The sequence below is a fragment of the Pituophis catenifer genome, unplaced genomic scaffold (genome assembly GCF_029215685.1).
Source record: "Pituophis catenifer annectens isolate HBS135680 unplaced genomic scaffold, rPitCat1.0.hap2 SCAF_9, whole genome shotgun sequence".
Classification (NCBI taxonomy): domain Eukaryota; kingdom Metazoa; phylum Chordata; class Lepidosauria; order Squamata; family Colubridae; genus Pituophis; species Pituophis catenifer.
Window position 1 is genome coordinate 4718678 of NW_027256889.1, and position 16572 is coordinate 4735249.

General features: G+C 39.9%; 2 protein-coding genes across 2 annotated transcripts in view; one reads left to right on the forward strand and one right to left on the reverse strand.

The window, feature by feature from the left end:
* Window positions 1-1296: 1296 nt before the first annotated feature.
* Window positions 1297-3180, forward strand: LOC139321385 (zinc finger protein 850-like). Its single transcript, XM_070950067.1, has one exon. It carries the CDS (start codon window positions 1297-1299, stop codon window positions 3178-3180), a length of 1884 nt encoding a protein of 627 aa, XP_070806168.1.
* Window positions 3181-4506: 1326 nt separating this feature from the next.
* The window catches only part of CD79A (CD79a molecule), a 13667-nt gene continuing 1601 nt past the window's right edge, over window positions 4507-16572 (reverse strand). The window contains exons 2-5 of the mRNA XM_070949961.1: window positions 9343-9828; window positions 6427-6545; window positions 5001-5069; window positions 4507-4629 (exon numbers count right to left, since the gene is read on the reverse strand). Coding sequence (XP_070806062.1) covers window positions 4507-4629; window positions 5001-5069; window positions 6427-6545; window positions 9343-9828 — 797 coding nt within the window. The remainder of the gene's footprint in view (window positions 4630-5000; window positions 5070-6426; window positions 6546-9342; window positions 9829-16572) is intronic.

A 16572-nucleotide genomic window follows, 5' to 3' on the forward strand; every position in this document is an offset into this window, starting at 1 on the left:
GAAATATATGTTACATTTGTTTGGCCCTATACACTACCAGTTTTTGTGAAATCTTTTTTACTATAAGTATATTGTTTCCATATTTTCTGACTTAATCAGATTTGACAGCTATGCTATTAGATATGTTGGTTCATCAACAGAATAAAAACTAAATAATATTTGAGGCTACAAGTAGGGATACCTTTTTAATGCCTTTTTAATATTTTCCATGTAGAAAATAAAACCTAATTAGAAGAAATTCTTGTTCACAATAGGTTATATGTTGACAGGGATATATTAATACATATTTTTTTAATGTAGAATAATCTTCATAAGACTGCCTTGCAAATTCAAATTGTTCAGTCCAGTTTATCATATTCTGTTGAGTTCAAATATAGTTTAATATCTTGTGTAAAACCTTCCAAAAAGAAGTTATGCCTTGAAAGAATTAAAATTAAATTATTAACAATTAATAATTACCTTTATTTTTAAATCCCATTTTTATACTGCGTGGTTAATTGCAAGTTATCTATATACCGGTAATAAGCATTGATATAATAAGAATTGTGAACTCTTTAATGTGGAAGAAAAGTTATAAACTCCAAAGTCTACTTTTTCATTGCTGGGCTATAAAAAAGTAAGAAAGTATAAATCATAGCAGGTTCCTCATATAAATAGTCCTTTTTTGCCAATAATTTTGTTTTTTCTTTGCAAATAGTTCACAAGCAGAATTCATACTTGGTGAAAAAGCAACAAATAGTTTGCCATCAGTGTCCCAGTTGTGAGACAGCATTTACTTGCAAAGATTATCTCACCCGCCATATGAAATGGAAACATTCTGGATTTATAATACTTGCTGAAGAACCAGAAAAAATACTAACAAAAAAATCATTACCCAGAATAAGAAGTTATGCTTCCTACCAAGTTATGGTGCAATATAGAATACTAAGCAACATGAACAAAGGTAAAGATGATGAAATGCTTTTTTTGAAAGACAGAAATGAAGAAGCAGAGAATAAATACCATAAAAACAATGGAAAAAAACATTTTCAGCTGGTTACTCACAATGAGATACATAGAGGAAAGCCATATTTATATAAAGAACATGTAAAAAAGGTTGATGGATCATTACTATGTCTGATCAGACAGAAGGGGAGGCATATAGGGAAAAAGTTTTATTCATGCAGAAAATATGGGCTAGGTTTAAGCCAATCACCAGGACTATCCACTTGGAAGCAAACACATGTAAGAGAGGAGCCATACTCATGTAGAGTGTGTGGGAAAAGCTTTAGCCAATCAGCAAACCTGAACACTCACATGTGGACACACACAGGAGAGAGGCCGTATTCATGTAGGGAGTGTGGGAAAAGCTTCACTGTCTCATCAGCACTGACCACTCGCATGCGGACGCACACAGGAGAAAGGCCGTATTCATGTAGGGAGTGTGGGAAAAGCTTCACTGACTCATCAACACTGGCCAATCACATGCGGACGCACACAGGAGAGAGGCCGTATTCATGTAGGGAGTGTGGGAAAAGCTTCACTGACTCATCACACTTGGCCAGACACATGCGGACGCACACAGGAGAGAGGCCGTATTCATGTAGGGAGTGTGGGAAAAGCTTTAGCCGATCAGCAAACCTGACCACTCACATGCGGACGCACACAGGAGAGAGGCCGTATTCATGTAGGGAGTGTGGGAAAAGCTTCACTGACTCATCAACACTGGCCAATCACATGCGGACACACACAGGAGAGAGGCCGTATTCATGTAGGGAGTGTGGGAAAAGCTTCACTGACTCATCACACTTGGCCAGACACATGCGGACGCACACAGGAGAGAGGCCGTATTCATGTAGGGAGTGTGGGAAAAGCTTTAGCCGATCAGCAAACCTGACCACTCACATGCGGACGCACACAGGAGAGAGGCCGTATTCATGTAGGGAGTGTGGGAAAAGCTTCACTGACTCATCAACACTGGCCAATCACATGCGGACACACACAGGAGAGAGGCCGTATTCATGTAGGGAGTGTGGGAAAAGCTTTAGCCGATCAGCAAACCTGACCACTCACATGCGGACGCACACAGGAGAGAGGCCGTATTCATGTAGGGAGTGTGGGAAAAGCTTCACTGACTCATCAACACTGGCCAATCACATGCGGACACACACAGGAGAGAGGCTGTATTCATGTAGGGAGTGTGGGAAAAGCTTCACTGACTCATCAACACTGGCCAATCACATGCGGACACACACAGGAGAGAGGCCGTATTCATGTAGGGAGTGTGGGAAAAGCTTCACTGACTCATCAACACTGGCCAATCACATGCGGACACACACAGGAGAGAGGCCGTATTCATGTAGGGAGTGTGGGAAAAGCTTCACTGACTCATCAACACTGGCCAATCACATGCGGACACACACAGGAGAGAGGCTGTATTCATGTAGGGAGTGTGGGAAAAGCTTTAGCCAATCAGCAAACCTGACCACTCACATGCGGACGCACACAGGAGAAAGGCTGTATTCATGTAGGGAGTGTGGGAAAAGCTTCACTGACTCATCACACTTGGCCAGACACATGCGGACACACACAGGAGAGAGGCCGTATTCATGTAGGGAGTGTGGGAAAAGCTTTAGCCAATCAGCAAACCTGACCACTCACATGCGGACGCACACAGGAGAGAGGCCGTATTCATGTAGGGAGTGTGGGAAAAGCTTCACTGTCTCATCAGCACTGACCACTCACATGCGGACACACACAGGAGAGAGGCCGTATTCATGTAGGGAGTGTGGGAAAAGCTTTAGCCGATCAGCAAACCTGACCACTCACATGCGGACGCACACAGGAGAGAGGCCGTATTCATGTAGGGAGTGTGGGAAAAGCTTCACTGACTCATCAACACTGGCCAATCACATGCGGACACACACAGGAGAGAGGCCGTATTCATGTAGGGAGTGTGGGAAAAGCTTTAGCCGATCAGCAAACCTGACCACTCACATGCGGACGCACACAGGAGAGAGGCCGTATTCATGTAGGGAGTGTGGGAAAAGCTTCACTGTCTCATCAACACTGGCCAATCACATGCGGACACACACAGGAGAGAGGCCGTATTCATGTAGGGAGTGTGGGAAAAGCTTTAGCCGATCAGCAAACCTGACCACTCACATGCAGACGCACACAGGAGAGAGGCCGTATTCATGAAGAAGTGTGGGAAAAGCTTCAGTATCTCATCAGTAATGCTCCAAGTGGAGCCCAGTATTCATCAAAATTGACATAGACCAACTGTTCAGTAGTGTTGCTAAATATATAAACATAAATTATGAAGTATTTTTGATATGAGTAACACATCTTCAGTAAAGAATATATCAAAGCCATAGATTTTGAATAAAAAAATAAAATTTATAAAAAATCTTATTAAGAAAAGGGGAAATTTAAGATATGATTGTATTGCCATAGGATTATAACAGGGGATTGATTAAAACAGTCAATTTTTGAAGAGTTATCTCATGAAAATTGTTGGCACTCACTAAAGCCAAAACCCATTGTCTTTGGAATTTATCCCACCACCACTGTTTGCTCTGTGAAAAAAACAAGGTAAAGGCTTTCTTGTATCCACAAGTCTGCAGTATAAATAAAGCTATATTTTCCCTTAAAGAATGGAAAGTATTAAAATGGCAAATAAACAGTGAGGATAAATTGCAGTGGTTATTTGTCGTCATCATTCCACCTTTTCCTTTTAATTATTTTTCTTTTTGCAGATGTCATAAGAATTAATGTTCTACCAGGGAGAACTGTTGCTGACATCCTAGACTTCTTATATCTTATTTCTTCATATAAACATCACAAAGATTGTTATCCATTTCTGTTTTTGCAGGGAAATGAGACATTTATTTTATTAGGTTTATATTTTAAAAAATGCTATATGCAGCTACTCCAAATATTGGATATGTGATGACATTTTTCTTTGTTTCTTTAGTGAGAACATACACACTACCAATTAGCACCATCCACAATAAGGCTTTTCTACAAATATGAGATAATTTTTAAACATTCAATTCAGAGGAGAAAATGTTAATTTGAAATGAATGCAAATATGGTTTACAGATGTGCTTCTTTTTACTCAAATTGAGTGGTTGAAAGCAAGCATAAGGAATTAATGGATTGTAAATGTCACCATGGGTAATGTTTAACCATTGCTTATGTTTCAGAATCTCAGAGAGATGCTTCTTTTTAAAATAATGGCAATCAGGAATCGGAAATACAAAATAACATATAATCCGAGTATTTTCTTGTTTGGAAAATCAAAGAATATGTTTTTGCTTATATCATTAATGATATTCTATTCAAACCAATTTTTAGAGCTCACTTCTCTCCTCAAGGTTAAATTTATACAGTTATTATTATCTAAGAATAGGAAAATACAGAATTACCATCACATATATACACATTATAGCAAGAGATACCAAGATTTTTTTTAAAAATAACCATTTTCAATAAACGAGAAAATGACAATCAGGCATTTTTAATTCATGGTTTCTCTGGTTTCTCTAGCTGTAAATCAATCACTTTGACATTGCCTATGTCTTGGTAGGTAGCTTGTAAACCCCTGGAGATGTCTTCATACATTGAGCAATCATCCAGATTCAGTCCCTAAAAGGAAAAGACAAAGTGTTCGTTATTCTGAAAGTCATGTACTGAGGAAGTTAAGGCTAAAATTCTAAGTGACTTTGTATTACTTAGCATGGACTGCAAATACAGTGCATACAATAAAAGAAATTAATATCTTTCCAATTGGAAAAATGCCTTCCTTTGATGAATATCAGGTTCCCTCTTGTGCCCCCCTCCCTCTCTAGCACCATCATAGCTACACTATCCATGTATTCTTGCACTATAATTTGGAGTACTGTAAATGATAGTAGAATAGGTGGTCTAACTGGAATCTCTGTTTTCATTGTTATATATCCCATTATTTCATCTCCCTTGCTTCTGCAATATGCCAATGAATCATTCCATTGACTTACTTCATACAGATTCTCCTCTTCACAAGCTTTCTTCTTGGCCTGCAAGAGGCGCTCATTTTCCCATCTCTTCTGCAAACAAGACAAGAAGAGGCTAGGATTCAGGAAAAACCAACTAATAGTTCTATATTTAACTTCAGCTTTGGTGAAATTAGTATAAAAATGTTTTAGTACTGTACTTATGTATTGTACTACTTATATATTGTACTACTATACACAAATAAAAACATAGTCAATAGAAGATGCTTAAGGGCAAACTAAGTGCCTTAGTCCCATGATTTCTATTAGATGGGCAAGTTCTGAATCCATTTAATCAGGGACTGTCATCAGCCCAGTCTAGTTTGCCCTCCCTGCCCCAATCTAGAAAAACATACTGCCCTAGGTTAAATTCTGAAACATATTGCTCATGTTTCAGAAAGCCTCAAAGACCAGCTTCTGTCCAGCCATGGGGGTCAGGAGAGCAATAGATCCCACATGTTTTGTATGGCTTCTGCAGTCATATGAATTTTATGCCTATATAGATATATTATTTTTGAGCCTTTGTTAGCTTCCCAGAATAATAGCAAATAGGAAGGTATATAAAACAATTTAAGTAAGTAAACTCAACCAAGAAAAACTATTAACGTGCAGGTAATAAACCACAACAGAAGTTTGAATAAGCCTTGTTACATAGCTGAATAAATTCAACTGTCATATAATGACAATAAAGAGCTTGGATGCAGAGCTTCATGTTGGACCATAAAGTGGAATAATTTTTTAAAAACCCATTTCATTCAATATTTACTATAATAGGATTTATGAGCTGTTCTAAGCATACCGTTGATAGGTCCACTGATTTTCACATGAAAATGGGTATGTAACAACAAATATTTGACATGGTCATGGATTTAAGATACAAGACACAGCTTGTTTGTTTATGCTGGGCCTAATTTTTCATCCCGTGATGAAAAACTGAGACACATTTGATGCTTTGCATTAAATGATGGAAAAAAATAGATATATGCGATACTGTAGGAATATTCTACTAAAAGCAGGCATCAACAGAATTTTATTTTAAGAAACCACCTATACATTCCTCCTAATGTGTATAGCTAACAACTATAGGTGACATTCTGTGTCACAGGAACAGTTACTTAAGATTACTGCCAATTGGATCTGATATAATGCCCATATTGTGAAAAAAAATGTTGAAAAGAAATTCAAAATATAGTTCCAAGAATAATCTAATGGTACTTTTGAAACCAGTTGATCTTTCCATTACTGTAAATTGCCTGCTAATGCCTCTGCGAGGAAGCAGAACATTCTTCAACATGGTGATCAAAAGCAGAACAAGATCTGGTGACTGGAAACTATGCACAAACAGATTCAGAATGGGTCATACTATAGATGCATGTATGGAAATGATATGTGAAGGGAAAAAACAGCTCACCTTGAAGAGCAGAAAAAGGCCAGGACCAATGGCACAGATAAGCAGAAGAAATCCCTCCACAGTGATAATCTTGTTTTTAATTGATTCACTCATATTCAAGAAGGAGACGGGGCGAGGTCCTAGAACACAGCCAGAAATAGACAATTGGTTGGGAACCTCATAACATTCCTGGTCTTCCTATTTACCATCCACTTGGAATTCTCTTTTTCAGAATACGCTGCCAACTCATCTTGCTGCAAATCACAGCTATGTCTATTAATTCCCAGGGGTCCTTTTGTCAAATAGCAACTTTTGCAAAACGGCAAACACACTGACAAAAAAAGACTGACAGATCAATTTTAAATCCCACAGTTGGATTTGCATGACATTCTTACCTTCCCTAGCTTTAATCCTGGTTAATGGTGGGTGACTTATTTAGTGTAATTACTGGCCATTTAGTAACTGCTCGGTTTATTTTTTTGTACAAACCCAGAATGTGGGTTAGTTCAGTAATTGGTTAAAGCATGTTAGTTAAACACAGCCAGTTTGTGGGCATTATTTTCTTGGCACAGACTCCGTTTTATTGAGTAGACGTTTATAGGCATTGATGTATGTACGGTGTTTAAATCTCATATATTTCCCAACCAACTAATCAATCCAACCAGACAGCATTATCTAACTCAAATATCCATGGTACCAATTAGACTTATATTGGTCTTGTTGATGTGTTTTATGCACTTAAATGCATAAGTGCGTAGAAGAGCATAGATGACACTCAATGTCCTGAATGAAACCTTTGCTTGCTCAGTTTGGAGTTCTATGCCAAACCAGCTGTCTGGATTTCTCCTATGTAGACGTCTCTTCCTCCAACAGGTTTTGCAGACACCTCCTGACTATTTCAAAACTTCAACTTAACTTGTGTGGGCTGGAGGTGCATTATATCACAGACAAACAACATTTTCAAAAAGGAAATGAAAGTTCCAATTCAAAGTGTATTGTGATGGAGCATATTAAAAAAACGAAGACTGACATACTGTAATTTTGAGCCAGACAAAAGAACAAAACAGCTATGTTGGGATCTAAATCGTGTGGAAGAGCATGCAATAAAAAAGGAACCCTCGATATCTAGAACTCACCCCAATTCCTGTTCTCTGAATTGATTACATTAGCTACTATTATTTCACAAATCTCCGTTTTTGTAAAAATTTAGTTCTAGAGACTTATAGATATCTTTATCTACAATAAATCTTTACTATATTTTGAGGCTGAAATACAAGATGAGGAAGTGGCTACTTAACCCTTTGCTTGATCCAGTGTTTCTTTCATGCCCACAATAGAAAGCTATACAATAGTTAACAATCATCTGTATTTAAACTGCAATAATTTATATAAGGGAAGAATGTTTACACTCATACTCCTTCAGAGAATGGTATGGTTTCTCTTCCCAACCCTATTTTCCTACAGGATTTCTTGTTTCAGTAGATGAAATCCTCTCTTTGCATTATCCCAATTAGCTTTGGACCTTATGTTTATATCAGCCACTACTAACTTGCCTATTAATTGTATTTTAGCTCTATGCTTCCAAAAGCTGTTTGTATATTTCTCCACTGAAGATTCTTTTTTCCGAAAAATAGAATAACGGAAGATGTTTTTGCAACTAACTCAACAACTATTAAGATAATTCCAGATCTGAAATACTATAACTCTTTGTGTAGTATACACAACACTATACTTTGTGTGTATGTGTGAGTGTGCACATGTGCACATGCATGCTACCCTCTCTCACAATTCAGTAGATGACTCTGAGCCAGTCATTCTCTTAAGCTAATGTGTCTTTAGTAAAAATACTAAATCTAAAAGCACCCTGTACACTTCATAAACCTGTTGAGTTTATTTACATTTTATAACCTGGAGGATGGAATTGCCTTGAACTCTTAGAGGACGAAAGGCATTATCAAAATCTAATGAACCTCAGTCCTCAGACTTCCTCAATACCATTGGTTAATCCAGGATTCCCCAACCCCCAGTCCGTGGACTAACACTGGTCTGTGAATGCCAGAAAATGGGCAGCACAAACAAATGAAGCCCCATGTGTGGGATGCAGGCAGCACACAAAACCATTGCCCCTTCTGGTCCATGGAAAAACCCGTCTCCATGGAACCAGTCCTTGGTGCCCAAAAGGTTGGGGGGACACAGGGCCAACCTGTACCTGGTTTTTTATGTTGAGGTCCATGCTAGCTCTCTAAAAAAGTCTATAACACTGAGAAAGGGGAAAGGAAAATAAAAATAAAATGGAACGATTAGTAGCAAGCTGTACATACTTGATTATAAGGGCATTTAGCACCCCATTGGAAGACCTGAAGGGCAAGGTTAGGGACAGACCATCCTGGACATGTTGTATATCAGGGGAGTCAAACTCAAGACCCGTGGACTGGATCCGATCCGTGGGGTGCTTAGATTCACCCCATCCGGAAATAGCAAAGGATTAGCCTGTGGTGCTAGTGAAAATGGGATGTGGGGGGGGTTGTGGGCATCCGCTGTGTGGCCCATTTTCAGTCTGGGTGGCCGTCTGCAGGCCCCTGTGCCCCATTTTGGCCACCAGGTTGCTGCAGAAGGGTATCTAGGCCGAAAATGGGCTGCACGGGGACTGCCTGTGCCACCCCGCACCCCGTTTTGGCCAGCAGGGTGAAGCAGGAGGGTGTCTGTGTCATCTCCTCCCCCCCGGGCCAGCCCGCAGAGGACAACTACCGTACAATGCTGATCCATCCCTCCAAGAAATCCAGATTGACACCCCTGTTCTATAAGATCATTAAGAGTCAATGCTACTCAATCAATCAGTCAAAATCTAGGCTAGAGATCTGGACATCATTCGCACCTCTGCTCTCCGTTTGCAAAAGTTAACCGTTCAACCCTTAGTAGTATAAGCTTTATACTCACTCCTGACCCACAGAAACGTTCCACAGGATTGCCCATGACTACTGGAAGAAACCACAAAGCAGTAGTACATGCCAGTGTCGTTCTTTTGGGTTGAATGAAAAGAGACCTTTGACCAGCCCTGAGGGACGTTTGTAGAGATGATGCGGTTTCTGGTGTTGGAGACGTCAAAATTGCTGCTACAATTTGGGGAGCAAGATTTTTTCCAGAAAACCGATGCTTCCGGCGGGGCCTTAAACTGACACTCCAGGGTGGCAGAATTCCCTTCCAAAATGATGCGAGAGGTATCTACGGGTTTCACGACGATGGGCGGCGGGGAACGCTGTTGCATCACCTGTATGGACTTATGACAGGTGGAATCCGTTGGTGTAGTCTTGGTCGTTACAACGTATTCTTTGGGGCTTTCAGGGGTTTGACCTGTGCTATTGGGTTCCTTTGTTGTTGGAATTATTTCAGTGGTATCAGTAGTTGGGTTGACACAAATATAACCTGCAAATAGGAGAAGGGGAAAAAATTAATCAAATTTATGCAGCCGCCCATCTCATCAAAGGCGACTCTGGGCATGGATAAAACAGAAAATATGAAAACAGTGATTATAAATATAAAAACCATCGTAATCAATATCCTAAGATCCCAACATAGAAACTATAAGTGAAGGGAGAATTAAAAAATGCCAACAATGGGCCCTCTAGACAAGTTTCTGGTTCCCTAGAAGCCCCAGTCCTGATTACATAAAAATGTTGGTGTATAAAACATGAAATAATGAGATTCTTCATTTACATTATCTCTGCCTAGAAGGATTGTTTAGTTTAGTTTTTTTAGTTTAGTTTACTTTATTGTCATCGCACCTCATACAACGAAATTAAATGCCATCTTCAGTGTACATTATACATAAAAAAATAAGACAAAACACATATCCTTCACATTCTATACAATTGAATTGAAAACTCCTGATATTGTATTAATATTGCACTATACAGTAGAATTCAATATAGTTACTGCTCTGGGATAGAAGCTGTTTTTCAGCCTATTTGTCCTTGTTTTTATTATCCTGTACCATCTGCCAAATGGTAATAGTTCAAAAAAAAAGGGTGCCCAGGATGAGATGGACCTTTAAGAATGTTTTGAACTTTCTTCAAAAGTTTATCTCTGCTGGGCTCCAGTCTTGATTACATAAAAATATTGGTGTACAAAACATGAAACAATGAGATTTACATTATCCCTGCCTAGAAAGATTGTTTGAATTTACATGGGAACATATTACTTTCACGAATGAAGGCAAATATATGTGTTTCAGAATAATGTTGCAGGATCCAATCTGGGTCGGGACCAGAGGATTAGTCTTCCAAGCTTTCGGACTCATGCCAGAGCCCATCCTCAGGGAACATCTCTCAGTGACCGACCCAGATTGAATCCTGCAACATATTACTTTGTTTCTGGGAGAGTGACTGTTAGATTCACTGGGTGAAATGGACTAATTCTAACTTAACTATATACTGTATGCAATTTCATGTATTAAAGAACAATTAGTTACAAAAATTGGCTGACTTCTCATGCACTTAACCCTAGTTTCTTGAATCAAATATAGTTTGGCTGTGTTTTACCCAATACAGTAAAGCACAAACTAAGGTTTACAAACCTTATATAAACAGAGGCACAGAATCAAAAACATGTGATGTATTAGTACCGCTTTATAAATCCTTAGTAAGACCACACCTGGAATACTGCATCCAGTTTTGGTCATCACCTTTCAAAAATGATGCTGAGACTTTAGAAAAAGTTCAGAGAAGAGCAACTAAAACGATTAAAGACCTGGAGGCAAAAACATATGAAGAACGGTTGCAGGAATTGGGTATGAGTCTAGAGAAAAAGAAGGACTAGGGGTGACATGATAGCAGTATTTCAGTATTTGAGGGGCTGCCGGAAAGAAGAGGCGTTCAACTTATTTCCAAAGCACCAGAAGGCAAGATAAGAAACAATGGATGGAAACTAACCAAGGAGAGAACCTGGAATTAAGGAGAAACTTCCTAACAGTGAGAACGATTAACCAGTGGAACAGCTTGCCTTCAAAAGTTGTGGGTACTTCATCACTGGAAGTTTTTAAGAAGAGACTGGACAGCCAACTGTCTGAAATGGTAGAGGTTCTCCTGCTTGAGCAGTGGGTGGACTAGAAGACCTCCAAGGTCCCTTCCAGCTCTATTCTGATTGAACCATTTGGTCAATTCACCCAACACACTGACTTGTAAGACAATAAAGTACAACAATGTACTTTTTATGGTAGCTGAATGCTTGGTGGAAATTCAGCAGGGCGAACCAGAGGAAATTCCTCTGAATATTTGTATGTCGGGTTGAGAAATAAGGCTTGCACAAAAATGGAGGCAAAAGGGTCATATTTCCCAATATATCTTGCAATCTTTCCAATAACAAACCCTCCCCAGAGCGCCTTCCCTGCTGGTAAAGCCACTGAACCACATCTCCATGCCAGAATGCCGCCCCTCATCGCATCCCCCAAGGGGCTGCTGGTGGTTTTAGTTCCCTTTTCCTGCCTCTGTTGACAGGAAACAGAAGAGGACCACTCGTTATAAGGCGGAAAGTTTATGGCCCACCCTTGCAGGTATGCAGAAGTCTTGCAGAGTCAGCTGGAACCAGATTTGAGAAGTTTTCAGAGGAACTACCGGTATATCTCTAAAAAGTTTGTCCCAAAAGTGCTTTTTCAAAAGCTTTTTTTGGAAGCTTCTTGGATGAGAAGCAAAACATCTTCAAGGAAAAACAAAGAAGGTCCTGTTACCTTTTGAGTAACAGAGCTGGAAGGGACCTTGGAGGTCATCTAGTCCAACCCCCTGCTCACCCAGGAGACCTGTACTAGGGATTCGAACTGCCAAAGTGCTGACCTTTCTGATTGACAAGCTCAGTGTCTTAGCCAGTGAGCCACCTTTGGGACAACCATGACCTGGGTGACTGAGAATCTCCCTAGACATCTAAAAAGTTAGGGCTATGGAAAAGTACAGAGATGGCCTTGAAAAAGGAATTCAGCAACCATTATCTAAACCCCAGTTTAGCCTGAATAGACAGGAGAGGGTGAGGAAGAAAGTCAAGATTGTTCTGGCTTGATTTTCTTTAGTATAAGCAAGGAAAGAGAATATCTCTGCAGGCTTTCAAGATTTTTATTACACCCTCTGGCAATGGTTCATGCAGTATCCTTGCCAGATTTGGCCTCTCTTGGGGGACTGACAGGACTTTAGTGAACATTAATGAATTAGATTTTTATCCCGCCTTTATTACTCAATAAATAATTCAAGGCAGCCCAACATACTTAATCCTCTTTCCTCCTCCTATTTTTCCCACCACAATAAACCTGGGTTCCGTTGAAAGAGTGGCTGACCCAAAGTCACTCAATTAATTTTCATGCCTAAGGCAGGACTAGAACTCCCAGTCTCCCGGAGATTGGCCCAAAGTCATCCAGCCGGATTTCATGCCTAAAATGGAACTAGAACTCACTGTCTCCTGGTTTCTAGACTACCATCTTATCCACTATACCAAACTGGCTCTATTACTTTAGAGCAGTGTGTTTCAACTTCAACATGGGTCAACTTCAATTTCCAGAATTCCCTAGCCAGCAATGCTGGCTGGAGAATTGTGGGATTTGAAGACCACACATCTTAAAGTCATTGAAGACTGCTTTGAGAAAGTCTTAAGAAAAGAGATTATGGACTATCTATGGAAATACCTGGAAGTAAGTCCCATTAAAGCAATGGAATGACTGAGTCAATATGCAGAAGGTTGCACTATAAGATTATACACAGTGGTGGGATTCAAATAATTTAACAATCGGTTCTCTGCCCTAATGACCAGCTGGGTACACGTGGCTCAGTGGCCATGTGACCGTGTGAGCATGGCCAACTCAATGTCACTCATGTCGATGGGCGCTTCGCCTTAGCTGTTACAATGTAACAAGGATTAACCAGAGAGGCAGTTTCTGTAAGCAGGGCAATAAAGCTAGAAACACCACCAGAATGTTTCCTTCCTGCCTTCCTTACAGGATTAGCCTTGTAAAGTGGAAAAAAACAAAATAAGATTTCTTCCAACAATTGATTCTCTGAACTGCTTAGAAAGTTAACAACCAGTTCTTCCGAATAGGTGCGAACTGGCTGGATCCCACCATTGATTATACATAATTATTCAGTATACAGTAAGCCCCCTTAAACACAGTGATGTACTCAATAGATATATACTTTGGATCAATATAGATATCAATGTTTCTTTTCCTAAGTCTTAATCAAACAGTCCTAAATCTGCACAGATACTTTGCTTATGTGACATTGAGTCCCAAATCTACTCAATCAGATTCAATTTGATCATGATGCCAAATAAGTGAATCCTAAGGAAATGTATTTGTTATATTGATGGGCGAACAGTTAATCGTTTCTCCTGTGAATAAATATAACTATCTTCAATGATGATTACATTGGGGATCCTGTATATTCCTCCATCCCGTATTCTTAAAATATTACTCATAAAAGCATCAATAAAAAAGAAAAAAATATTCACATTGTATTAAGCCACGATACCTTTGTTTTTGACTCCGCATTGTGTTGGAAGGTTAGAGCAAACCATGGTTTATTTTGACAAGGAACAAGTCTAATTCATTTGTTGATTTATTGATTGCACTGTAATTAGGTATATGCAAATAACAATTCATTATGTGTTTTCTTGATGTTCCTGGTGGATTTCAGGACACTATTCAAGACTCTTGCTAAGCAATAATTGTGCAATATAAAAAGAATATGAAGATATAGGAAAACTACCGAAAAACTGGCTCAACAAACAATGATTGCAAGTTGAACTCTATTTTGTTTTCACCCTGTTCAGTATGATTTCTTTCAAACCAGGTATGTAAGGTATATATTCAGTAGATATTTTACAGTATCCATTTTATCATGTTATATTAATTTTAACTTCTACCCTTACCTACTAAGGATACAATTCTCTATCCATTTATACGTCTACAGGCACCTATTCTTTAAGATTTATTTTTATATAGGCATATATATATGGTTCCCTCAGACTGGCTCGGGAATTGTGGGATTTGAAATTCACACGTCTGAAAGCTGCCAAAGTTAAGAAAACACTAGAGATACCAAAGATTCAGTCTTGCACTATTTACATCCCACAGATTTTTGGCAAAAAAAAGCTCAAGGTTGCATCAACAGAGGGATAGAATCAAGATCACAAGAAGTATTAGTACCTCTTTATAAAGCCTTATTTATTTATTTATCTGTTTGTTTGTTTGTTTGTTTGTTTGTTTGTTTGTTCGATTTATATGCCACCCTTCTCCGGAGACTCAGGGCGGCTTACAATGCATTAAGCAGTAGCCTTCATACTTTTGTATATGTCTGCTTAGTAGGGCTTTTGGGCCCCCCCTAAGCGGTGTTCTTTTTTATACAAAGTCAGTTTATTGCCCCCACAATCTGGATCCTCGTTTTACCTACCTCGGAAGGATGGAAGGCTGAGTCAACCTTGAGCCTGGTGAGATTCGAACTTGCAGTAATTGCAGGCAGCTGGTGTTACTTAACAGTGCTTTAGTCTGCTGTGCCACCAAGGCTCTTGGTTCCTACTCCCACCGAGTTCCAAGGGAGTTCATCCCAAATTGTACAGCTAAAAGTCTGTAGAGATTCTCAGTCATCCAGGTACATCTGAGAATAACCTTTATGACTGAGAATCTCTACAGTCTTTCCCCTACAATTAACCTTCCCAGCCTCCATCCTACTTAAGAACATGAGAAAGGCGGCGCTTTCAACCCGCGTTTGGGCCTGTCAGGATGGAGGATCCCGCGCAAATCTCAGCTTGCGCGCTCTCGAAGTGGCTCCTAAATTAATCCAGTCTTCGCCCCCCCTCCCCCAAAGCGGTGTTCTTTTTTATACAAAGTCAGTTTATTGCCCCTACAATCCGGGTCCTCGTTTTACCTACCTCGAAAGGATGGAAGGCTGAGTCCACCTTAAGTCAAGCCTTAGTAAGACCACACTTAGAATGCTGCATCCAGTTTTGTTCACCATCTTATAAAAAGATGTTGAAACAGTGCAGAAAAGCAACAAAGCTGAATAGGGGGCTGGAGGCTAAAACATATAAAGAATGGTTGCAGGAATTGGGTATGTCTAGTCTAGTGAAAAGAAGGACTAGGGGTGACATGATAGCAGTCTTCCAATATCTCAGGACCTGCCACAAAGAAGAGGGGGTCAACCTATTTTCCAAAGCACCTGAAGGCAGGACAAGAAGCAATGGGTGGAAAGTAACCAAGGAGAGAAGCAATCCAGAACTAAGGAAAAATTTCCTAACATTGAGAACAACGAACCAGTGGAACTGTTTGCCACCAGAAGTTGTGGCTGCTCCATCACTGGAGGCTTTTAAGAAGAGATTGGACAACAATGTGTCTGGAATGGTATAGGGTCTCCTGCTTGAGCAGGGGGTCGGACTAGAAGACCTCCAAGATCCCTTCCAACTCTGTATTCTGTTAATTATAAGAAAAGCCCTTTTTTGTTCCAACTTTTTCTCTTTCATCCCATATCAGAACAAGGGCTTGCAGCCCTGCCTGTTAAAATTGGTCTGTCCTGAATCTTCTGGGAATGCCTGTTCCAGATTCACACTTTATTTTTTATTTATTTTTTTAGTTTGTCAAGAGATGTATAAGATAACAGCTATAAGACTAAACATGATTATGAATACATGAAATGGATATGAATAAATGGGGACATTAGGACAGGGGCGGTAGGCACGCTGGTGCACTTATGCACGCTCCTTACAGACCTCTTAGGAATGGGGTGAGGTCGACAGTAGACAGTTTAAGGTTAAATTTTGGGGGGTTTGGGGATGAAACCACAGAGTCAGGTAGTGCATTCCAGGCACTGACCACTCTGTTGCTGAAGTCGTATTTCCTACAATCGAGTTTGGAGCGGTTTACCATAAGTTTGTATCTGTTGTGTGCTTGTGTATTGTTGCGGTTGAAGCTGAAGTAGTCATTGACAGGTAGGACATTGTAGCAGATAATTTTATGTATTACGCTTAGGTCAGACCTGAGGCGGCGTAGTTCTAGGTTGTCCAAGCCCAAAATTTCAAGCCTGGTGGCATAAGGGATTCTGTTGTGAGTAGAGGAGAGGAGGACTCTTCTCGTGAAATACCTCTGGACTTCAGTGGTGGGTTTCAAATTTTTTTACTACCGGTTCTGTGGGTGTGGCTTGG